The following is a 26,381-nucleotide window of genomic DNA, read 5'->3' on the forward strand; positions in this document are numbered from 1 at the left end:
TCATTAATAGATTACATTCAATTAACCACTTATTCTAATGAGCCTTGGAAAGTTGAATTAATAAAAAAGCAATAATTTTAAGTACTAATTTTCATTACTTTATTGTTTTTATGAATCATAACACTTATCAATCAGGATGAACAACCTTAAATTAATAAAAAACGATAACAAGAAATTATAAGGCAATATCTCATTTGCTTGAATTGTTAGAATAAACAAAATCTATATCATCTGAAATACCAACTTCAATGACTTGATTATTTGCTTGACGATAATCAATTTGATCATAATCTGAGTGAAAAATTTCTTTACTTAACGTTACTCAATGTAATTGATGCTCAAAAGTAATTAATTATACTGATTAATCAAGTTAATTACCAAGGTTTCATTAGCACAAACACACAATCTTCTCCAGTGCTACCTTCATCTGAACTTATGACATATACAGGTATAAACTTTTTTTCTATAAAAGTGTCCTCAGATTTGATTTAAAGAATATAATCAACTAAGCTCCACATAAAACCCAATTCTTACGAAAAGACTTTCTAGTCAATAGTTTTCAATAAAAAGAATTATTTTCACATAAACATGCTTTGAAAACAAATATTTAAAAAAACGTAAATTAGGAAAGTTGTCAGCTATTTAAAAGGCATAAACTGCCACTCTTTATAGGAAATTTTATCTAATGTTTTGACATGTTAGTATAGACCTTCATCAGCTGAAAATATTGCCTAAAGTTTCCTAAAAACATACAATTCATTAACAACACATTTCAGGTATCATTTCTTCTGTCTAAGCCTCCTATCAAGCACAAACTAAACAGAAAAAATTAAACTATTCAGTATTTCTACCTTGTTGAGGTATTACAGAATTACTTGAATAAGCTATTTAGTTCAACAAATTCTTAACAAATGACCTTAAATTATAGTAAGCATAGGATAATGCAGATGGGAATTTACTCAACAGCATTACTGATGAAAATAATCTTGTCAAAGGGGTGGTTAAATCACTCAGATATTAAGCTGTTATTTGGCTACAAGATGACAAACAGACTTTTAGGGTGAGTTTACAACTCAAAAAGAGACAATTACTAGTTGGGCCTAAAAGAGACAATTACTAGTTGGGCCTCATGTTGAATACTGTGAAGTTTTGTTTTCTCAAACTAAAAAAGAATAATGAATTATTATAAAAGACTCAGAAGGCCACAACATTGATTAAATGGATGGAGGAGTCAATAGCTAATGTAACGAGGTGTAGACTCTACTGAAGTCTACAATAACAACTGTTTGAGCAGATAAATAAACTGGCGTCTTTAAACTGCGATCACGTAAGGATTGTTTGAGAGTTTAACGTGCCAAATGTAGACTGGAATAATATGCAGGGAGTGGGTTACACAAATTTTCTCTCTAATAGATTTAAGTGCTTGGAGAATGCATATTTGAGTGGAAATACACATGAATTTTCATGAGCTAGAGAAATTAATATTCCAAGCCTGCTGGATTAAGTGATCACCAAAAAACTAGAGAAATATATAACATAAATATTATGGAACCCTTAGGAAAGAGTGACCATGCAATGATTGTTTTTGATTACAGTGGGAGTTGGGCTATGGTTGATCTTACCAGCAAGAAAAACTATTACAAATGTAATGAGAACAATATAAGATTGCTAGATTTGGACTTGGATGTATTGCTTGCAGATAAAAATAAAGAAGCATGGACTATTTTTAGTGATAAATACAATAACAGTATTAATATATAACAACAATAATAAAAAAAAAACCTATGGTTTAACAGACGTGCTGCTGAAGTTATGAGGGAAAAGACCTGTGCCTGAACAAGATTTAAATTCATGAAATCTAGAATACATTATAGAGAATAAGTAAACCAAACAAACAAGTCTGGAAGAATTAAAAAGAGTATAATGTAAATTTGAAAAACCTTGTTAAAGGTTACAAACATCTAAACAGAAACAAGAACATCAAAAATTTGCCAACGGGATGATTAACATTAATGGAGATTTGACACAGAATATGAGGAAACAGCACAGGTGCTTAAAGAATATCTTGTATCTGTGTCTAAGAAAGAATTGGAGGAGGATGTCTTAATTTTGAGTGAGGATGCACATTGTTTCTTTGGGACTAAAGAAGATAACCAAGTGCATAATGTAGAAGATGATAGTTATAGTCAAAATAAAATTTTAGATTTGATCATAAAAGAAGGTGAGGCATTTCTGTTGATAAAGCAGATAAATCAATTCAAAGCCATGGGATCTAATGATATCCAACATCCATAGAAAACATGCTGGCAGCAGATCAATTAACAAAGCCCTTAACAGTCAGCAAAACTACCATATGCTATATGACTGGAAAACTGCTATTGTGGCAACAATTGATAAGCGAGACAAGAAACTTGTATCAAATTATAGACTTGTGTATCTCACATCACAGGTGGTTAAGTTATTGGAGAAAGTTATAAGAAAAAGGATAACAGACCATACCGAAAGGTTAAATACAATTTCAGACTTGCAACAAGGATTTGTTCTAGGAAATACTATTTTGCTAATTTAATTGAGACTATGGAAGACTGAACATTGCTATATTAAGTAGAGCTCACTACCCGATGTTATATATTTTTTTATTTTAGTAAAGTGTTCAATTCTGTTCCTCATAGAAGATAACTACTTAAGAGAGTATAGTATTACAAAAAATATTTATAATTGGATTGAAGCAAATTTTAATTAACAGATTTTAATGAGTTTCCATCAGTGAAGAGTAGTTGAGGTGGAAAAAGGTTATTAGTGTTGTTCCCCATGGCTTAGTACTTGGACTGATCTTGTTTGCTATATTCATTAATGATCTACCTAAGAACATTAAATCATCACGTTAAAATCATAATGATGATCCTAAAATAAGTAAGAAAAAAAGGCCAGGTTGAGCCATCAAGGTCCACTCTCAAGATATTAACAAACTGGTTAAAGGAGTGCGTGTTGGATTTTAATATTTAAAGTTTAGGGTTATGCATTTGGGAATAAGTAATCACGAGCAAGAGTATTTCATGAATGGGATTAAGTCAACTGTTACAGATATTGAAAAAGATTTAGAGATATTAAATTCTTCAAACTTGAAAGTTTAGTGTCATATTACAAAAATTACTAGGAAGGCCATTCAAACTCTTGTGATCAAAAGATCTTCTTAAAGAGTTTCTGGGTGTTGAACTATTTTTGATATTATGTATGACGTACATAAGATTTGGAATATGCTGTACAATCTTGAGCACTATACAAAAAAAAAGATAATAATGCCTTCTAAAAAGTGCAAATGAGAGCCACAAAACTGGTTCCTGAGCTAAAGGATAAAGCATATGATGAGATGATATATAACTACACTGGAGGAGGGGGTTCATAGAGAAGGCATGATAGAGATCTTTAAGATTATCAAGGGACTTGAAAATATAAATGCAAACAAAATTATTTATAATAAATCCAATAGACTCAGCAAAAATATACAAAAACACTGCGATAAGAAATTATGAAGAAATTTCTATACACAAAGAGTAATAAACAAATGGAATTAAACAGTCAATTATGATAGATATATTCTGTAGGCAAATTGTTGAATACTTTTAAGAACAACTACAGTAAATATATTTACTGTCAATCTCAAGTATCTATTTGTTGGAAAAAAGAAATATAAATGGTGATAAATGTGAAATTGTTATTTGTGGAAAGGCATGCAACAAGTACTAATAATTGCACTCAAACTCACTTATTACTGTGAATGTTGAAGAACTTAAAAGTAACACTTTGCAAGAGTTTAAAATAGAAGTCTAAGTGAAAAAAAGGGGTAGGCTAAAGATTTTACTTTTTCAAAAACTGTTGGGTCAGTCTTGGACTTCAAAATTAGAGTAACAAATGGTCTTTTATTGCTTGTATGTCATAATAAATTGGAATCTGCATTTTTGGGAAAACAAATTTCCTTGCAGCTTTGGATAGGATTTACTGAAATATGTCAGTACTTCAGTGCATTTTAGCGTAAACATACTATAAGTTTTAGAACTAATGTTAAGCATATGCAACTTCCAATTATACAGTACAAATTAGCAATACCATTTATTATTAGTATTAGTGATATAGTATCACTAACAGGTTTGTATATTATATAACTGTATTATATTACTCTTAATATTAACTAATTACTTTACCCTAATTTGCTTGAAGGTTGGAAAACTATTGAACTGTTAAAATTCACGAAGCATACGTTAAGTATTACCAATGTTTCAATTTTTTGAAATTATTTTGGCCATTCCTTACTCTTGTCGAGCTTACTGAAAAAACTTAATACTAATAAGCTAGTCCCTTTGATCACCTCCTCAGTGGCTTAGTGGTACGTTTTTGAATCCTATCAACAAAAAGTCGGGTTGCGATACTAGCGGTGAGAACAGAAGAGATAGCCCACCACGTAACTTTATGTTTAATAAGAAACAAGCCAGCAAATATAAAATTCATGAAAACTGAAAAATTATTTAAATCTGTTTACAACTCTATACTGTATCAGAAGGTCTGAACTTCTTAACACGAGCCCCTCCAGTAACAAATGGTACATCCGCACTTACAACACTAGAAATCAGGTTATGATAACAAGCGAAGTACATATTGCCCATTTTGTAGGTTTGTGCGTAACTTCAAACTTAACAAACAAATAAACTATTGAAAAACACCATAACACAAATGAAACGCCAAAAAATAACAATATTCACTTCGTGCTATATAGTTATAAAGAAATATTTGTGTGTTTGTTTGTTTTTCCCCCCCAGTGGCTCAGCTGTATGTCTGCGGACTTACACGCTAAAATCCGGGTTTCGATACCCGTGGTGGGCAAAGCACAGATAGCCCATTGTGTAGCTTTGTGCTTAATTCAAAACAACAAAAAAAATTGTTTGTTTTTGAATTTCGCACAAAGCTACTCGAGGGCTATCTGTGCTAGCCGTCACCGAATTTAGCAGTGTAAGACTAGAGGGAAGGCAGCTAGTCATCACTACCCACTGCCAACTCTTGGGCTACTTTTTTACCAACGAATAGTGAGATTGACCGTCACTTATAACGCCCCCACGGCTGAAAGGGCGAGCATTTTTGGCGCGAAAGGGATGCGAACCCGCGACCCGCGTCGCGCTAAACATGCTCGTCCTCCCAGCCGTGGGGGCGTTATAATGTGACAGTCAATCCTACTATTCGTTGGTAAAAGAGTAGCCCAAGAGTTGGCGGTGGGTGGTGATGACTAGCTGCCTTCCCTCTAGTCTTACACTCCTAAATTAGGGACGGTTAGCACAGATAGCCCTCGAGTAGCTTTGTGCGAAATTCCAAAAAAACAAACAAACAAACAAGCGTTATTAAAATAAATAAAATGAAAGCATATTTTAAACCAAGAGCACTGTTATAAACGTGTTGAATATAGGTATTGAGGCATTACTTTTGTTCCTAAAATAGAAATTATATTACTGAATCTTTTAGTCTCAGTTTAGTGTAGTTTTTCTGTTGTAAATGTATATATATATATGTTATCAATAAACGAAAGGACAATAAAAATAGTTTAACAGAGCGGGTTTCGTGGAATTTTATCTATATTTTTTAGGCTATCGTGAAGTTGACCTAAAACACACATACACGTTAGTTAATTGAAAACTCGTCAATCTCAGATAAAGTACCATTGGGCGTCACTAAGAGAAAATAATTTAGATAAGTTATTACAATACCTCAAGTTTGAAGCATGTATAACCATGACATCACAAGTTCAGTTATTTTATATGAATATGAAATTAAAAGATTTATTGAGCGATTTTTGTGGATTATTTCACATACAACAATCCTGTATTAATATTTGTTGTTATTTTATATTTTTTTGTTGTTTAAATCGCTCAGACTACATAAAAAGCTTTAGATATATGCTGTCCTCTAGTGACTAATATTTATATTACTATAAAAAAAAATCTGCAAAATTTAGCGACATCTAGTGGCACTGTTTAATAGTGATATATCGACGCGAGGTCCAACATTGTAACTTGCAGTTCTTAGAGTAGTGACAGGGATTTACATCAACTACATCTTTTAGTGTTCTCTCTCGTTTATCAGAGGTAAGTGTTTTTGAAAAACGTATACATTTAAAATGCTTTGATATATTTATATATGAGCTACTTCTTCTTTTGTTAACGTAGGTTCAAACACATCTAGTTTCCTCTGTTATTTGAATTTAAGTGTAAATAATATTTATATAGAATGAGACATCGAGGTGCAATCGTTAGGCGCCATTTCGTAAGAAAACCAGATTCGAGGTAAGGTGAAAAAGGGCCCCTTTTTCATGCATACCTTGTGTTATTTATCTACTATTTCTTGGAAATAATGTTAAAATCGGGAAAGAGTTGGTAATGATTAACATTTACATTATTTGTTCTTAAGGATCTTTAAAATGTACTGTTGGTTTGCCTTTCTCGCAATATTAACATTTTCAAAATGTTATTTATGTTTTAAAAAAATGCGGATTATTTAACTAACCTAAAATGTTAATTTTGAAGGTAACAATTAATGTAATGTTGATTAGTAAATATATATTTTGATTTAAGTATGCTATATAACAAACAACAGTTTTAGACACAGACGAAGATAAAGTAAATGTGTATATATTATTCCCGTTTTATCTTTTCAATAATATAGTAAGTTAGACAAATTGAAAATCGCACGTTTCCCATTGTTTACAAATCATACGAAAAAGGCTTTTAATAACTCACTGTTGTTTTAGCTTTAATTTCTATCGCAAGTAAAGCTAACTTAGACGTCCAGGTGATTGTTTAATAAATTTTTATGTTCAGATCGCGTATGTTATTTTGCTTGCCCTTTACATGTATAAAATTTTTCTGGCAACTCAAAAACGTTTGTCGCAATTGAACATGCTGTTTGGTTTTCTTCCTGCTTTTATTTTCTGAAATGTTGCACATAGTATGCATTGGTAGCAGAGTGAAGTTTTAAGTCGATAAGAAAACGTTTACTCTTTGTTTTTTTCCATCACAGGCACAGAATATACACATAACATCTGTTATGTGGTCTCCAAGGTTGGCAGTCTGGCTTCTAGTCTTGTCACTAGGCGCTGTAAAGGTAAGTAAATCTTAAAAGCCTCTAATTTTTTGATTACCTTTTCAGCTCCAACGTAACCAAAATTCACCAGAGTTAAAATAATCTGAGCTGTACTGTACTCAGTAGTTTAAATTTAGACATGAAATTCAAGAGAAAAGATACACGTTAAATAGTGATTTTGCTAGAAATCTTTGTCAACTGTCTTCAATGATAGGGTAAATTGTTAAGAAATTCTGTAAGTGATTGGTTAATGTTTTTGTGGGTTTTTCAGATTCTGAGTAGAGTAAATAGAGAAACATACAGTTAACATCTTCTCTTGTCGTCACTATATTTTATCTATATGTAATTTAACCGTAATAATATACAGTAACTATATCTCACAGAATAATATCATATACATTTTTCATTGCAATACAATTTTACTTACAGCAGTTAGTTACGATTGCATATAAACAAAATTTATTCTAAAGTTAAAAACTGATGTATGATCAGCATGAATTTTCAGCCCTTCATTTACTTGCTGACGTAAAAAAAAAGTGAAATTAACAGTAATATTTAATTGAGTCTAAGCTTGTTTTTTGAATTTCGCGCAAAGCACACGAGGGCTATCTGCGCTTGCCGTCCCCAATTTAGCAGTGTAAAACAAGAGGGAAGGCAGGTAGTCATCACCACCAGCCGCCAACTTTTGGGTTACTCTTTTACCAACGAATAGTGGGATTGACCGTAACATCTTAACGCCCCCACAGCTGAAAGGGCAAGCATGTTTGGTGCGACGGGGATTTGAACCCGCGACCCTCAAATTACGAGTCGAATGTCTTAACACACCTAAGCAGCAGTTATATACGAATATTTATCAAATCATAGTATTACAAGTACATTGCCTCATTGTTTATTAAAGTTAGGACATCGTTTGACCATCACTTAATTATTGAACACTAAATCACAACTTCTATTACTAAGTTGGTTAAAAATATACTTTTGATATTGTGAAATTATTAAGAAAATTTAATCAATATTTTATTTTACGTTTAATATACTGTTGACGAAAATAATTCATCACAGGAATGAAAGGATAAAATTTAGTTTATCGAGACTACACTGTTTTTGTACTAAAATAATAATACACGACCTAACCATAATAGAATAACTTTATCGGATTTCATCCAAATGTACTTTTACTACCAAACTGATTGTATTGGAGTTCAAACTAAAAATAATAATACAGATAGCTGCATGTTAAATCGGTCGCAAAAATTATTTTCCTTAGGACGGTACGCCTTTTTCCAGGTGAACTATGCGGAGATGAATTATGGCAACTGTTATTTGTTATTCAGAGTATATACAAAAATTCTTAAGTACGTACCCATTCAACTGACCACAATACTTTGACACTTCAACTTTAGGATTGTCCTCCGCTGGGACAGCGGCAAGTTTTCGGATTTACAACGCTAAAATCAGGAGTTTGGTTTCCCTCAGTGGACACAGCAGATAGCCCTTTGCTCTAAGAAACACACACATACACACGCATTGTAAAATTAAACATGCACAGAATTACAAATAGCGTGTTTAATGTTGTTTCTTTTTTTCACGCAAAAATAAAATTATTAGGATCAAAATCAACTGAATTATACATAAGTACGTTTTGACTGATCATACCATAAATACCTTAAAGTATACAGCTGAGTCTGAAAAAAATATAATATAGTATTTCTATTCATGTTCTGAGGACTTAACAGCGCTAAAAACCAGGATTTTATACCCGTAATGGGTAGAACACAGATAGCCCATTGTGTAGCTTTGTGCTTAACTTCGAACAACGGTCTGTTCATGCCTCGAAGCTCAAACAGCCGTGCATAAACGTTTCTTTGGACCTTCTCTAATATGTGGTGATATACCTGCATTCAGAAAATCCTAGTTAAGTGTGTTTTATTAAACATCTCCAGTACTAAAGCGTGCTATTTAACATTGATTTAAATCAGCTCCATCGTTATATTTTAAAGGACTAAAGTGTAGGTAACAACATCCGCCTCGGTATTTTACATGAAAGGAATATTTCGTGTTATAAATAGGGTCTATAGTTAGGGCGAAAACATCTTTCTTCCTGGGGACATACAAACTTCGAAATCGATGCTAGCTTCTGTTCAGTCTCTTTCTAGATTTTTCTGTAGTTGACATCCGAAAAGTCATTTTCTAGACATCCTCATTAAAATGAGGAAGAATATGTGTGCATGTACGAAAGCAGCAGAGCTAATTAATTCCGGTATATATATATTGTATGAAATGTGCAAAACCCATTTGTCTTTTACTAATTTTTATTCGATCGTCACTTCTATTTGAATAACAGTTAACATACAATGATGATAAAGTCGTAAATTACCTTATTGATAATACATTAATTAATACTGTTCTCAACCAATGCAAGCATCTTTGGTTTGTATGCTTATGAAAACGAGCTCTTGAAACTTATATTAATTAGATGAACAAGAAAAGCCGATAGTATTAGGTCTCATATTATACGTCGCGTGTTTGACAAAGCTGTGCACAATTAAAATTAATGTAGTCTCGTTAATGTTGAATTTGAAGTATCGAAACTGGACTTCTACAAACACATTGCATTATCATGTTCAACGAAATTGTTATAATAACGCAATCAGGTATAATTAATATGCTTTCATATATTTGAATTATGTTATATCAGTGATATTTAATTAACTGTAAGCGCACAGTTTTTACCCTTCCCTTAATGAAACGTGTTTCTAGAAGTGAACATTCCTGATCAATTATGTTTTGTAACACTTAAGTTGATGCAAAAAGGGGATTTAAAATATTAAAAACCATAAACAATTTTCAACACAGCAGACAAGACACTTGTTTAAGTTTGTTTGTGTCCCAGCATGGCCAGGTGGTATAGGTACTCGACTCGTAATCTGAGGGTCGCTGGTTCGAATCCCCGTCACACCAAACGTGTTTGCCCTTTCAGCCGTGGGGGCGTTATAATGTGATGGTCACTCCCACTATCTGTTGGTAAAAGAGTAGCCCAATAGGTGGCAGTGGGCGGTGATGGCTAGCTGCCTTCCCTCTAGCCTTACACTGTTAAATTAGGGACGGCAAGCGCAGATAGCTCTCGAGTAGCTTAGCGTAAAATTTAAAACAAACCCAACAAAGTTTGTTTGATTAAGTCATAAAAAAAGCCGAATATTCGAGCCTTGTACAGCTACATACTCTTTACAACAAAGATAAATAAAAGGATATATAAACATGAGTTTACAACAAAGATAAATAAAAGGATATATAAACATGAGTATTGATCCAGAAAAAAAATCTCTCAGTTGTTATTAATAACCTTAATTTTATAACTGCAGTTTCGTTTGTTTGACGTGAACCAAATAATTCGGTATGTTTACATTTGATTGTTTGTTTGATTGACCGTAACATCATAAAGTTGATATTGCAATACAGCAAAATAAATAAACTCGTGCACAACGTATGAAATAACGCTTAAAATATTCAAACGTTTATTTTTCTATAAAAGTAAGAAACCTGGTTTCTTGCGTTGTTTAGTCCGCAGACATACTGCTGTGCCACTAGCGGGCGTATTCTCATGTGAATGATGATAACTTATCTCATACTAATCGGTTGTGCGAAACTTAAGTTTGTTCAGAAAATTTACTCAAAAATTACAGAAAAAACATCCTACTTTTAGTGAGCATTTTCAACACAAAAACTTTGAAGTTTAACCAACGTACGATATATAATGTTCTTCATTTTTCTTCAACGATAAGTATGCTTGTCTTACTAACTAATTATTCAATTTATTTTTGGTCGCCATTCAGTAAACTCCACACACACATGTACCTGTTATACCTGACTTGTATGATTGTTAACAATAAGAAAAAAAAGTTCAAATTTCATATTTCCGTGCAGAAGACATTTTTATATTCAGAAGTTTATGTTTCACGAGAATTTTTGTCCTTTTTTGCATTTATACTCATGATATTGTAGTTGATGAGCTACAAGTTTAGTAAAAGGTAATTGAAGATTTGCCCATTGTTCCCAACAGCTTTCGTGTTCAGTACTCAACTAATACTATCCAGAATGTCAAAATAAAAAACAGCGTAATATTTTCCACAATTCACGGTTTGATTTTTTGAATTTCGCGCAAAGCTACACGAGGGCTATCTATGCTAGCCGTCTCTAATTTAGCAGTGTGAGACTAGAGGGAAGGCAGCTTGTCATCACCACCCACCGCCAACTATTAGGCTACTCTTTTACCCACGAATAGTGGGATTAACCGTCACATTTAACGCACCCGCGGTTGAAAGGGCGAGCATGTTTGATGTGACGGGGATTCAAACCCACGACTTTCGTATTACGAGTTGAGTACCTTAACCACCTGGCCATGCCGGGCCCCACAATTCATGGTTGAACTATTTCTCATTAGTAGTTAAAGCCCAAGAAACTATAAAAATATTGCTTTAAAGAATAAATTTCTAGATTACGGGTGATGTATATTTGTTTGGAAAATAAACTTGGAGAGCAAAAATATCGCCCCCACCTTCAGTGGCACAGCGATATGTCTGCGGACATATAATGTTAGAAAACGGTTTTCGATATCCGTGGTGGGCAGAACAAGATAGCCCAATTTGTAGCTTTGCGCTTAACTTCAAAACAAACAAACACACAAAAATAATGGTTCAGTTTTACATTGGAAAATAATCGAATTTAAGTGTTGTATCAGTTTTCTAGATGTACCTGTGCTTTGGAAAGTTAAATAAACGTACGTATTCACAATTTTGTATCATTTTAAATTCCATTTCTTTAAGGCCTGGCATGGCCTGGTGGATAGGGGCATTCATCTCACTCTCTGAGGGTCGTGAGTTCGAAATCAATCCCAGAATATGCTCGACCTTTCAAGTGTGGAGACATTATGATGCCACTGTCAATCTCCTTATTTGTGATGTGATTAGCTGCTTTCCTTTTAGTTTATCACTTTAAACAACATTTGAATATAACAGTTTGGAGACAGCTTGAATGGATAATGAAGAAAACTATTATAAGTGTACGTTTCAACTAGAGAAGGTTTTCAGCAGGTAGGTTTATAATAAAGTGTTCTTCATTACCAATTCAAGTTACCTCCAAATTTTTATTTTCTGATAGTGGGTTCCTCGCCATCAAACATTTGAATATGTTGTTCTTTCACTTTAAAAAGGAAAACGTATTAATAACAAAATCAAAATATATTTGTGTAAGAATTTTACGAAATCATTCTATTAAAATTGTTGAATAAATTCCTTTTAATTTATTTAATGTTTGATAGAATTACTAAATAGTACTGGAACAATATAAATGTTTTTCTGTCAGCTCCACTTGTTCGGTGTTTTTCTTTGCCTAACAAGGTAAGTTATTTAGTTGCTGCTTCTCAAGTTATGGCGTGAAGTAACAGTATCTTTCTGTACCATGTAGTCACGTAGCTGTAATGATATATGTTCGTGAAGTCCACGGAATGGTTAAAGGAAAAGCATTCCTATCAAGAATAACACCAAATTGTGCTATGATTGCATTTTCTACAGTTTGAGAAGTCGACAATCACTTGTATTAGACCAATTGTAGCCCAAGCCGCGAACTCTAGGTACGTGTGACTTACTCGTCCGAACGTAATGTTTACAGTTTTCGTCTAACTGTATCCTAGTACATTCCCAGCTTAACAGTTTGTTGAATCAATCCATTATTAATCAAAGGCTTACAGATTTGACAAGAAAGTCTAACCTTTTTCACGATTTATTTAAACACTTCTGTTTTTATTAAACAGATTAAGTTTTTATTGTATTTACGAACTGAGATTAAAGTAGGCTTCAACAGGGATACAAAGAACATTAAAAGTCATAAATCCTGTATCTCACTACCATTAGCAGCCACACGCCAAAGTGATATTCAACCACCCAATCAAAAGGTAAAAAATTAGTTTACAAACCAGCAATGAAAGTGGCCTACGTACATTCAAAACCATCATTATTCCACTTAGAAAGCCAGAGTTCAACAAAAGGTAACAATTCTTTTATAGATTTTTAAGCAAAGTATTCATGATGAAACTTTGTAGAATGGATGGCAACTGCTTGTTGTAGAGAGAGAAGTATAGAGGACGACGTTTCAAAAGTCTTCCGCCGTTTTCTTGAAGTAGAAAGGCGGAAGACTTTCGAAACGTCGTCCTCTACATTTGTGTCTCCACAACAGGGGCAGTTGCCGTTCATTCTACAAAGTTTCAAAAGGGAACACGTTCTACTTCTGAAGTGCAGTATACTCTATGTCACAAAGAATAACTTTCTACTGAAACTCATCGCACTTTGTAAGAATAGTATCCCAGGTCCAGTGCTATATAATGACCATTATTATATATTCTCAATCAACACCACAAATCCCATTATTATAAGTTAACGATGGATATCGAAATCAATCTTATACCACAGAACTTTCCACAGTCACTTTGCATTGGACTTTGGCTTCCATAAATATGTTTAAGCAGTCCAAAGACGCGAAAAGTTTATTAGGGCTGCAGTGGACGACATGATTCAAATTTCTTCAAATATCTTTGAAAACAACCGCTTTCGAGTTGTGGTTGAAAGCTTGTGATTGGTTTCTAAGCCTTCATGAACTTCATATTACTATATATGTTATAACTATAACAACAGATATATGCATTCATTGCAATGACTTTTAAGGTAGGAGAGTTCTCTTTTTCCTATCTGTAACATGTACTTTTCGGATAAAAGTATTCCCCTGGACTTCTTTGATGTGTGGTTTCGAAGCCTTTGCAATGATTCTAAATGCCTTGCTGTGTGAGTTCTTCCGCGTTCACATAAAAAAATTGACGACTCTTGTATTAAAGGCTATGTTATTTGACGCCACATACAAATAGTTTATATAAAGTGCAATTAATTCTACCCATTTGAGACAGGGGTAAGTTTACGGATTTTACAACGTTAAGATCATAGGTTCGCTTCCCCTCGATGGGCAGAGCATATAGATCGTTGTGGCTTTGCTATAAGAAAAACACACACGCAATTAACCCTTTACATTAACAGCCAATATTTACCCTCTGAAATAGAGATTCATTTTGCCACTTTCGTAATATTGGCGTTTTTGTGAGGAGTGCTTTAAAAACGGGCCTGGCATGGCCTAGCGCGTTAAGGCGTGCGCTTCGTAATCTGATGGTCGCGGGTTCGCGCCCGAGTCGTGCCAAACATGCTCGCCCTCCCAGCCGTGGGGGCGTTATAATGTGACGGTCAATCTCACTATTCGTTGGTAAAAGAGTAGCCCAAGAGTTGGCGATGGGTGGTGATGACTAGCTGTCTTCCCTCTAGTCTTACACTGCTAAATTAGAGACGGCTAGCACAGATAGCCCTCGAGTAGCTTTGTGCGAAATTCCAAAAACAACTGCTTTAAAAACGAGCAGAAAAATCTCTAACAATCTTAACTTTTTTTTTTATGAGTTGGAAAATAAGTTTTATCCATAAAACTATATAACTGTACGTATAAAGTGAATTTAGTTGTTGATTATAGGTTCAGGCATCAATGAAAGTTATACATATGCAGAGGAAAAATTCGTTATTTTAAATCGAATCACAAATCTTTGTCCTTTCTCATGACAGTGGAGGGAATATTTTTGAAACTATTGTTGTAATTAATTAGATGTCTTAAAGGTTGATTCAGAAATTCGTTTTTGCTTGATTAGTATTTCTTGACTTTTGTTGGCGTCAAAATTTATTAATCTTCAACAATGGTTCTTCGTGTTTGCTGTACTCCATTATAGTACATGTGCATGAAATTGTTTTGAAGATATTTGATTAAATAGGCACATGCAGTGAATGTATTCAGTACTAGTCGCGCCACTTATGGTGGCGAAAGACAATAACTCGTTAACTGTGTGCATAAATAATTGTTTTCACAATAGTTTTATAACAATCTCATATACATACAGATTGGTTGTATCATAATAACTGTGTTGTAGAAAAGTATTACTAACCACGTAACACTGGAATGTTTGAACTCCAGTTTAGTACTTAACTGGTTGATGACGAAAATAGAAAATTAATCGACCTAAACAAACCAGATTTTATCTATATATAAAGTGGTTTGGAATTGTATGTTCAAATATGTTTTGCTGATATTCAAAGGGAAGTAATCAATGACTCGATTCATTTTTTTCAGAATGTAGTTTAAAGTAATTTTGACGTCATTATGTTTCAAACTTAGCAAGAGAATTTCACTACAAATCTTAAGTTAAAAAAGTATTTGTGGTATATTGGAAATTATAATACTGTGTGATATGTGATACTGTAATATTGTTATTACTGGTTGCGATAAGTTTACTTGTACAGAATGTCTATAAAGAAAGTTTCGCAGTTGAGTGCATTATTATCTTACAAAAGGTGTGGTGCAGGAAGGTGAAATTGCACAAGAATGTTAAGGCTGTTATTTGGATACAAAGGTGTTTCATTTTTGTCACGTTGCCACAAGTAGTGTCACTGTGATTTCTTTCGCATTAAGCATTTGTGTATAAATGGACCAGTCGATCGCAATTCAACTGACATGAAACTGACAAGTGTGAAGAGGTGCGAGTTAGTGAAATGTTACACTGAGAGATGCAACGTGCACTGGTAACCAGAAGAGACACTTTCACTTTCATGAGCACTTTCAGGAAAAAACACGTCACTTTCTTTCCGAATGTCCACCTTATTCACTGGACCTAACACCAGCGGATTTCAGGTTATTGAGTTACCTGAAGTCCAGCGTGTACCGTAAGAAACCTCGCACAGTTCCAGGCCTCAATGACGCAACTGGCCGAGAAGTGGCTATTATACCAAATGAGATGTGCATGTCCACTATCACATGGATGCAATGCATCTGGGCGTTGAAGGAGCACATTTTGAATACTTGATGTGATTGATAATACATCATGTCGTAATGGTAGCATAAAACAACTGTGGCATTAGCATTCGCATGATATTCATAACGTTACCGTTGTTACGTATTATAATTTATCCCGGATGAGCCTTGAATTTATTGTGTTACGTATTATAATTTAAACGAGTGTCTGGTATATTATGTTGCCTTCGTTACTTATTAGGATTTCAAGTAGCTGGGCATTTTAATTAAAATTTCTCAGTTAATTGAATTTCGATATGCATCAAATTTATGATATTTACCAACAAGATTGATATACACAATTTTCTTTCTTAACACAAATATGCAAAACAAGTTTATAATAACGGTTATTATAAATTGTTAATACAAAATAAGTTACTTATGTACAAAAAATTTACAAACTCACAAACTATACTGAATCTTCTATCTGGTCTAGAACTGAATATTTTATCGATTATCCAGGCCTACGACGAGCAAATTAATTCTGAGTTGCTAGAGTTACATCTACCCTAAGCTAGCTAGCTGTCTTATTTTGATTGGCTTCTCACCGCTCACAAGCTGACTTTTACCGACGAAGATATTTGATGTCCTTGTAGAAATACTAATGTCCAAGTTAATTCACTGAAGTTGAACGGTTTGTAATGTTCGAAGTTTATAAACGTTCTTGGTGAAATTCTGTAGTTTTTTTTATTAATAATCACTAATCACAATTAAAGATTCTGAGGCCTTTAGTATAGTGACTGTAGCTGACCAACAATATTCTTTTTTGGCGTCTTGTGATGGCTTGCTTTTATATATTTATGCGAGATTCTCGAACGTTCAACAATGTTCTAAAACACGTCAGCGTTTTCGTTAAACAAATATGATCAATTCTTACTCTGAATAATCTTTTACAAATTTAAAGAACAGGCAGGATTTGCTCAGTACACATCCAACAGTATACATTTATATGCATCAAACTGAAACAAAAGTAGGTATTAAAATAAACGTATAACGGAAATCGTTACACTAGCAAGTTCACCTTTCTATACCATACCGATAGTTAGATATGATGCATTAAACTGCAAATATATCTTTCGTGTATTTATTATATTGCACCAATGAAACATACTGTCTGTAAAGCAATGTACATTCATTTTTCATATTTCTTTATTGATGTTAACAGTTACTTTTGGGAAATACATATAAAATATATATTATTAATATTAGTTGGTAAGCAACCAGTGGTACAACCACAGCCGTGAGAACAAAAGAAAAAGGAAACTAGACAAATTGTCGGAAATACTTTTATTGAAGAAACATGTTTCTGCAACATTTGTTTGTCTTCTTCAGTCTCACTTTGTCTTCGGGCACGAAAACTGACCAACCAAGGCTACCGAAGACGTTTTGTACAAAGCAAATATAAGCATAATATGATGGAAATGGAGTCCAGCTGTAAGTGTTTGATTAGAACTGCTGTTCTCAAACTAGTTTCAAACTTGAATTGCAGAATTGTAAAATGTTACAAACACACGCCATTTTTCGTATCAGTGGTAAAGTAATGTTGTCTAAAGCAAAGACATCCGATCTAGGTGTAAGTTACGTAGCTTGTATCTGTTAATTAGAGGTACAGTGAATTTCTCTCCCAAACCGAAAAGAAAGAGTTCGGTGTTAAAGTTATACCACTATTTATATGAACACGAAACAATACAAGAAACTACATATTTGCTTAATTGGTGTTTGGAATGAGAAAATTAATCACCTTGTTTCATTTTGCATCACCGTTTTACGTGGCTTGGTTTTTATCGTGAATTGCGTTGGCTAATATCAGTTTATCTAGATTCAAGAGTGAGGACACAGCGGTAATTTAAACAAACTTCAAGAGTATAGATGGCGTTTTAATTTACTTAATATTCAATATATGATATTTTCCGTAGAGAAGATAAAAAACTAATTGTCAGAATTGTCATGGCAATGCCCATATCTTCCTAGAACGTTTGATGCCGCAATTTTAAACAAAATGTTTTGTATTTTAACCCGATTCTAGAGGCGTACCTTCAGATATAGATAGTGCTTACTAAGAGTGGCTTGCAAGCGGCGCCGAACTCTGTCACTTGCACTACTTTGAGTTGGCTCCAACAGTATTGATTTAGTAGTTATAAAATCGTCGAGATAGACTGGTCTCTTGACGCCAGAAAGACTGGGAGAATTTGGATTATTATAACGTACCTGGAGGTTCGATTTCTGTAATAGAACAGTTGAACCATCAACTCAAGATTGGGAAATGATAACTCGGATAATATACCATAAACAAACATTTGTCACCATCGTCTGGTACAAGGTATACATTAATGTTTTACTGTAAACTAATACGTAACGACAGAATTTACAGACTGAGAGTAAAAGTATATATTTTTATAAGAAAATGATAAAAACTGTATCTAACAATATTGCATACATACATATTGCATTTAATTTGGTTGTTTGTGGTTAAGCACAAAACTACTTAAAGGGCTGTTTGCGTTCTCCTCACCACGTGTATCGAAAAGCGGTTTCTAGAGTTGTAACTCCGCAGACAAACTGCTGTGCTACTTGGGGGCGTTACATTAATAGTTCTTCCTTTATGGTAAATGAAACACAATTCACGTAACAAGAAATTCGTACTAATGTGATTCAACATACAGTAGAAAATATGAGAAACATAGTTTTTTAGTTTAACTAGCATTAGCATACACACTGAACCTGGGAGGCTTGAACACTGTATAATGTTTATATATGTTTAACAGGAAAATATTAGAAAAGTTCAAATAAACGCAGAAATGTAAAACTTGTCACGTTATTCATCGATCATTTTATAAAAAGAGAAGTAAAGAAAACGTAATGTGTTACGAATATCAATTATATACTTACAAACAATTGAAGAAAAAAAACAGTACTAATAATATAAATTCATTATTTAGGCATCGAGTATTCAAAGTGTACCATTAACAATCATTCATGAAACATTTTATTACAATAATCCGTATTCACGCACGCCCCGTAACAAACATACATTTGATACGAAGAACGTTTGTGTTTAAGTTCTTAAGAAGGCCGACGAATCAACACTTCTGACTTCAGCTGTCTTATCGAAACCCAGCGTTCGTCGGTTTATTTCGTAAACTTAACGGCACTGAACTAACGGTGAATTCTTTGTATTCTGAATTAAATACAACATTATCAAAAGGTTATTAAAGGATACCCCTCAGGTTTTATACCCCCCCCCTTTAATATAGCGTAAAAATGTGTATTCGTGTCGTTACACATCAAAACAAAATACTGAGTATTTGTCTATCAATAAATATTGACAAACATTTTATTGATTTACTAAAATGTCAGTTATCTAAATTTGATATATATCATATAAAGTAGTGGTGGTTACCTAACAAACATACCCAAAGAAGTTTGGTAATTCTTTTAGTTCACAAGACAGATATGCTGTTCATTGAGAATGTTATGGCTGGAACGAACTGAACTTTTTAAATATTCGCAACAGCTGGATGTAATACACACACGTATATACATATATATTACACTTATAATTAATTGGCGTAATACACTTTATAAGACCATAATACAATTTAAATTTTGTTAGATACTAGAGCTTTCTCCCTCTCTCTCTTGGTGTTTGGGTATGATATGTTCATACCCTGGAGGGTCAAGTTCTCTTTGACCTCTTCCTCCTCCCCGTACTTATGTGGTCTTGCAGTATTGAAATTTGTAATTATTTTATTTTTAGGTCAGAGTGAACTGAATATTATTCTGATCCTTTTCAGGGCAATGTCCATGCATTTTGGTACATATATGGTTGTTATTTTGCTCTGTCAGCAGCATGTCAAGTTTGTTGTTTTTGATTTTTTAAAAAATTAATTTTAATTTTTTTAGTTTATTATATGTATATATATATATATATACATTTATTATTATTATTATTATTAATCATATATTCTTTTTTAATCAATTTTTATTATTTTTATTTATTTATTTATTTTTATGTTTAAAATATAAATTGACTGGGAGAGATTTTTAGGACAAACTTCATCATGTATAAGGTACCTATCTAGTTCGCATAGTAATTCATTTTTTATCCAATTTTTATCGAAGTACGTTATTGTACTATGTAGAAGTCTCTCTGGTACGGTTGGTATGTTCGAATATTTGTGTATGAATAGAGATGATGTAGTTCTTGGAACTCTGTATGCTGTTGTGAGGAGTGTGTTTTGGATTATTTGTAGTTTGGAGCTGCATAATCTATTACAGGTCTAATATATGTTTTATAGATTTTTAGTATGTTGTCTGTAGATGCTCCACTGTTTTTGCCAGTTAGACTCCTAGCATAGTTAGTTCTTCGCCAGACTTTATTTTTAATATCGTTCACATGATTAATCCAAGTTAATTTTGAATCATAGGTTAGACCTAAAAATTTTGCCGATGTGGCAGTCTGAAGTAGTGTGCCATTCATATATATTTCTGGCTGTTGTTTTTTGTGTTTTGTCAATTTCGTAAAGACTATGAGTTGTGTTTTTGCTGTATTTATTTTTATTCTATATTTTTGACAGTATTCGCTTATTCCATTTAGTTGCGGTTGGATGTTTGTGGCTGCTATTTTTGGTGTTGCGGCACTTTTCCAGACTGCCACATCATCAGCGAACTGTGAAGAGAATCCATGATTTGGATCCTTCAATGACACATTGTTTACACACATGATGAAGAGTATAGAGCTAATCACCCCTCCCTGAGGGACACCAGCTTCTGGAGTAAAGTACTCAGAAAAGGTACCCTCAACATTCACTCTACACTTTCTATTTTTCAAAAAGTTAGATATTCAGCGAATACTCCACGCGGTAGTCCCATTTTTCATTTGGAACTTCAGACCGTCGTGCCATACAGTGTCGAATGCTTTCTCGATATCGAGGAAGCAAGTGACAGTGCATTCTTTTTTATTGAAGCTATTTATTATAGTTTCGGTTAATCTAATTAAATGATCTGTCGTTTGTCTAAATTTCCTGAATCCATTCTGTTCTTTGGTAATTTTGATGTTATCTCCAGGAATGTGGAGAGTCTATTACTGATTATTCTTTCGAGAATTTTGCCTATACAGCTGGTCAGGCTGATTGGTCGGTAGCTATTAGGTTTATTTGCTGGCTTTCCTTCCTTATGGAACATTAATATACTCTTCAAAAAAAGAAACGCAAAAGGGATGTTTTTGTTATTTTAAAGAGAAATATATGTAATAACGTTACAAGCTCAGAGTATGTGATATTACACGTGTTAAGGCACTGATTGTCAGACCAAAATGACAACAAAAGTTGTGCACTTTGAAAACGGAGGAAAACATCGGATTTTTCGCCAAAACGCATTCGTGTCCAATAAATTTGTTTGAGAGATCTGCATGTTATGCGAGTGCAACACGTGCAAAATCCCTATAAAAGTGACGGGTTCTCGGTTTCCATAGCTCAGTGTTAAACCACCGACACGCAATACAGTTACGCCAAGACTGACTGAAGCACAACGCAACAACGCCATTGGTCGCTTGGAAGCAGGCGAATCTCGATCAGATGTTGCCAGAGCTGTGAATGTTCACCCAAGAATCATCACAAGGCTATGGAATCGTCACCAACAACATGGATCAACTCGTGACCGTCCACGATCTGGCAGACCTCGTGTGACCACGCCCGCACAAGATCGTTACATTCGGTTACGTCACCTTCGGGATAGGACCACCACTGCGACGTCTACTGCCTCAACCATACCAGGGCTGCGTAGGATTTCCGATCAGACCGTACGCGACCGTCGACGAGATTCTTAGGCCCCATGTGCAACCCATCATGGTGAACGTCAACGACGTTTTTCAACATGACAACGCCCGTCCTCACACAGCCCGACTCACCACTGTCTTCTTGAGACACCACAACATCAATGATCTTCCCTGGCCCACCAGATCACCAGATTTAAACCCCATCGAACATCTTTGGGACAAGTTGAACCGACGTTTGCGACGTTGACAACCTCAACCGCAGACTCTACCTCAGCTTGCAGCAGCTTTGCAGGCTGAGTGGACAGCCATTCCACAGGATGTGATTCGTCATCTCATCGCTTCCATGGGCAGGAGATGCCAAGCAGTTATTGATGCTCACGGGGGGGCATACTCGTTATTGACGTTGAGTGACATTAAACTTCAACTAGTGAGCGTGGACTTCGCCTTTGCAGACTTTGGATGTTCAGCAGTGAATGTGCAAAGTTTCACACATGTCATACAGAACTACCCGGAATAAACTTGTTAACAATATGTCTCAAATTTTGCCTTTTGCGTTTCTTTTTTTGAAGAGTATATGTTAGGGCGCTTCCAAGAAACTGGGATGTATCTTGAGGACAGAGATAGATTAAAAAGTGTTTTAAAAAGATACTAGAGCGATTTGGTTTGGTTTGTTTTTTGAATTTCACGCAAAGCTACACGAGGTCTATTGCGCTAGCCGTCCATAATTTAGCAGTGTAAGTTTGTTTGTTTTTGAATTTCGCGCAAAGCTACTCAAGGGCTATCTGTGCTAGCCGTCCCTAATTTAGCAGTGTAAGACTAGAGGGAAGGCAGCTAGTCATCACCACCCACCGCCAACTCTTGGGCTACTCTTTTACCAACGAATAGTGGGATTGACCGTCACATTTAACGCCCCCACAGTTGAAAGAGGGAGTATGTTTGGTGTGACGAAGATTCAAACCTGCGACCCTCGGATTATGAGTCGAGTGCCTTAACCACCTAGCCATGCCGGGCCTTACGAGAGCGAAGTTTAATTTAACAACTTTTCATAAATATAATTTAAAGTACTTGCATTTATACCCAGCGTAAGAAACTGAGATTTGTGTTAGCTTGATACGTAAGTTGTTTTTTTTCGGATTTACCAACTAAAATCAAGGGTTCGATTCCCCTTGGTGGACTCAGCAGATATCCCGATGTGGTTTTGCTGTAAGAAAAACACACACAAACACAAGTTGCCTTTCTAACGCCTGTTCTGCTTATGTTATATTAAAATACTGTAGATATGTTTTCTTTGGAGAAACACATAACCAACATGCAGACTATAAAGAAAATACGTCGTAAAGGAGCTTTCCATATAGACATTTTTTATTCAATATTAACTCCATTTCTCTTACAGCGTGGTTGGCCTTGAAGGCGGACTCGTTTACCAAGTCAGATGTAATACACTCTATAGCTGCTATCTATTCTCCCTGTTCAGTTTTTTCTTTTTTGGTCTGAAAAAATTCAGATGCCTTCTGTTTTATTGCCCTTTTTAAACCAAACACAATTTATTTTCTTTATCGATTTCAGGGATAAGCAAAGCATAAAAAAATACAGTGTAAGAAGTTTGACGTGGAGTTATCAGAGCTGAGAGGGTTTGCTTGTTGAATTGTTTAGACTGATTATTAGTCTGTTGGATTTTGTGCAAGCTGATTTTAAGTTTGATGTGAAAGACTAAATGGAATTCTAAGAACTCATGGGGGAAAACAAAGTAAAGTATGTTATAATATGCTAATTACGCTACACATTCCATATCTGGAAGACACTTAACTGCTTCCAGGATCATCAGGACATGCTGGCTTCTGCGTTTGATGCTGTCACAGATTTTTCTCTCCCTTCTCACAGATGGCTGTAACTAGTATCTGACAATACCTGCGCCAGTCCAGAATTGGCTAAAAAATCTATAGAGTCGCTAGAAGTAATCTTCAGATATTCAGATGGATTATCACACCACGATTCACATTTTCCATCATATATATCTGCATACGGAAAGTAAATAGAAGGAACGGCGTGGCCAAGTGATTAGGGCTCTCGATTCGTAATCTGAAGGTCGTGAGTTCGAATCTCCGTCACATAAAACATCCTCGTTCTTTCAGCCGTAGGGACATTAAATGTTATGGTTAATCCCACTATTCATTGGTAAAATAGTAACACAGGAGTTGGCGGTGGACGGTGATGACTAGCTGTCTTCCCTCTGGTCTTACACTGTTAAATTAGGGACAGCTAGCGCAGATAGCCCTCGTGAAGTTCTGTGCGAAATTCAAAAGAAACAAGATAAACACAGAGGTCAAGCTGGTGTTACAACCAGATTTTCTCCTAACCACCCTTTACTCTCTTCGTACCAAGGATGGATGAAAAAGACAAAAATATTGGCATAGCTCTCACCATGACTGAAAAACAACAACAACCTTGGTGCAGAAGAGGGTATCTCCTATCTTTTGCCATTTTCTCCTATTGTGTCTCTACTTATTTGCAGCTTTCTTCTCTCTGTCATAACTTTTACGTAATTTGAGAAAGTACTTCTACCATGACGACGATTTACAAACTTTTTTGGTACCCAGAGAGCTAAAATCAATGGTTTTTTTAATGTTGCACTGCACGAGTCATTTTAAGTAAGGATGTCTTTTCAAAGTCCGGCCAGATAAATTTAAGTTAATAAAGGTACACTTTAAATGTCAAATTAGCTATTTAATCGAAAATCAGTATGCCTATTTTATTTTATTTTTTTGTTTTTTTTACGTTTGATATAATTCACTAACATTGCACATTCAATAGATATTTCATTTTTAAAATGTAAAGTACATGCAGCAGCCACTTAAAAGCTACTATTTTCACCTTCCGTGCTTTCCTTGATTAACTTCAAAAGACTCGACCATTTACGGTAAATGAATTTAAATTTACAAAGGGAAGTTATAATTGTAACTGAACAGAAACAAAACCTTAACTTGTAATTCCTTTGATAACAACGCGGATTACATGCTATAATATTGTCACGAGGAATGAAGGAGATTCTTTGTACAATTATCTCAATGGGTTAGATGTGGCGTCAGGAGATTTGTGATTTCTACTACAATACCAGCTTTAGCATCAAGCCAGGGTGGATTTAAAGGAGAGTAACATACTAAGTGATTTTTATTTTTTGGTACAATGAATTTGCCTAAGCTTCACGCACTTTATTTCATTTGAATATCTATGCTTGGTATTTATCAGAAACTGTGTGTATGTGTGTCTGTTTTTTTATAGCAAAGCTACGTGGGGCTATGTGCTGAGTCCACCAAAGGGAATCGAACCCCCTGATTTTAGGGTTGCAAATTTGAAGACTTATCGTTCTACCAGCGGGGGACTACTTTTTTTTCCATCTTACCTCATGACAGAATTATAAAGAACTTGAAGAGTGCCGTTTTTTATATAAATGAAAACAAGTTCTATGAAATTTTTTTTTTATTTAATGAAAAATCTGTATTCTTAGTACTATCAGAGTATCATTATTTGACTCATAACTCCTTTCCGCTTTATTTTTCAAATTAAGTTTAGTAAAATTAAACTACACACGAAATATGAACCTTTTAATAATTTTAAAGATGTTTTAAAACTAAACCAATATTTGCAGCAAAAAAGAGAGAAAATTTATTATTTCAATCACACGTTTTATCAGGCCTTTTAACTTTTAATACTATAACTCAACATGTTTTATTTTAACCAAACCACAGTAGTAGACATTTGATTTGAAGATTAAGCAGACATTAGTCCAAATTTCTTTAACGTGTTTCCGTGATTCCTCACCAATGACATTGTTACTATCAAATATTACTACAGGATATTCGTACCTTTAATTTTGTTTGATCTTCATTTTTCATTTCTAGCATTGACCAATGTCTGCTGTTAAGATCTGGAATAGCATAAACCTAAGCAATGTTTATAGCCAAAATGTTCTGATTCGTTTTAGAAGCTAAACGTTTTTAGGACGTCATGATGTAAAAGGGCCTTATTTTCAACAAGGGGTTTAAAATTTTATTAAGATAAAATAACTTATTAAGTTTATCCTGGTTCCAACCGGTATTAAAATAGAAAATGTATCAGCTTTGGCAAGAAATACTTCATATATACTTCTAGTTTGACTAGAAGTGCAAGAAAGCATTTTATCAACAAATAAAAGTTTATGGCACATAAAAAAATTTTCCTAAGATCTTTATTCTGGGGAAATTTAACTTCAATCGTGTTGTGCATGGTATTATCTTTGTATGATAGGCCTGGAGCATCCATGCTGTTAGAATGAAAAGTAACCAGTAAACTCAAGTCAAATGACTCCCTAAGTTATATTGAATGGATATTCACGTGCTTTAACTGCTCTTTTTCCTATAGGTGCATACGAGCATAGACTGGAATTGTTACTTTTTTTTATATATGCAGCAGCTGTAAATATTGTCTCGCTCGCATAATAACTACTTTATACCCGTACTTTCTGTTTTGTTGTACATATATATGTACACACACACACCTGCTGCTGTTTCTTAATGGTCGCCTA

At 34.3% G+C, this 26,381-nt stretch overlaps 2 protein-coding genes across 10 annotated transcripts in view; one reads left to right on the forward strand and one right to left on the reverse strand.

Moving 5' to 3' along the window:
• LOC143246298 (sodium/hydrogen exchanger 9B2-like) overlaps positions 1 to 4,640 on the reverse strand; it is a 57,609-nt gene extending 52,969 nt beyond the window's left edge. The window contains exon 1 of one of the 7 annotated variants that reach the window (XM_076492775.1): positions 4,271 to 4,640. The gene's annotated coding sequence lies outside the window, so the exon portion shown is untranslated. Of the gene's footprint in view, positions 1 to 378; positions 4,099 to 4,202 lie in introns of those variants that run through there. The other 6 variants (XM_076492773.1, XM_076492779.1, XM_076492778.1 and 3 more) reach the window with 6 other exon arrangements.
• Positions 4,641 to 6,010: 1,370 nt separating this feature from the next.
• The window catches only part of LOC143246301 (follistatin-related protein 5-like), a 144,564-nt gene continuing 124,193 nt past the window's right edge, over positions 6,011 to 26,381 (forward strand). For all 3 annotated transcript variants that reach the window (XM_076492790.1, XM_076492793.1, XM_076492792.1), the window contains exons 1-2: positions 6,011 to 6,128; positions 7,060 to 7,143. In XM_076492790.1, coding sequence (XP_076348905.1) covers positions 7,087 to 7,143 — 57 coding nt within the window. In that variant the 5' untranslated portion in view covers positions 6,011 to 6,128; positions 7,060 to 7,086. The remainder of the gene's footprint in view (positions 6,129 to 7,059; positions 7,144 to 26,381) is intronic.

Source organism: Tachypleus tridentatus, chromosome 3 (assembly GCF_004210375.1).
Source record: "Tachypleus tridentatus isolate NWPU-2018 chromosome 3, ASM421037v1, whole genome shotgun sequence".
NCBI lineage: Eukaryota > Metazoa > Arthropoda > Merostomata > Xiphosura > Limulidae > Tachypleus > Tachypleus tridentatus.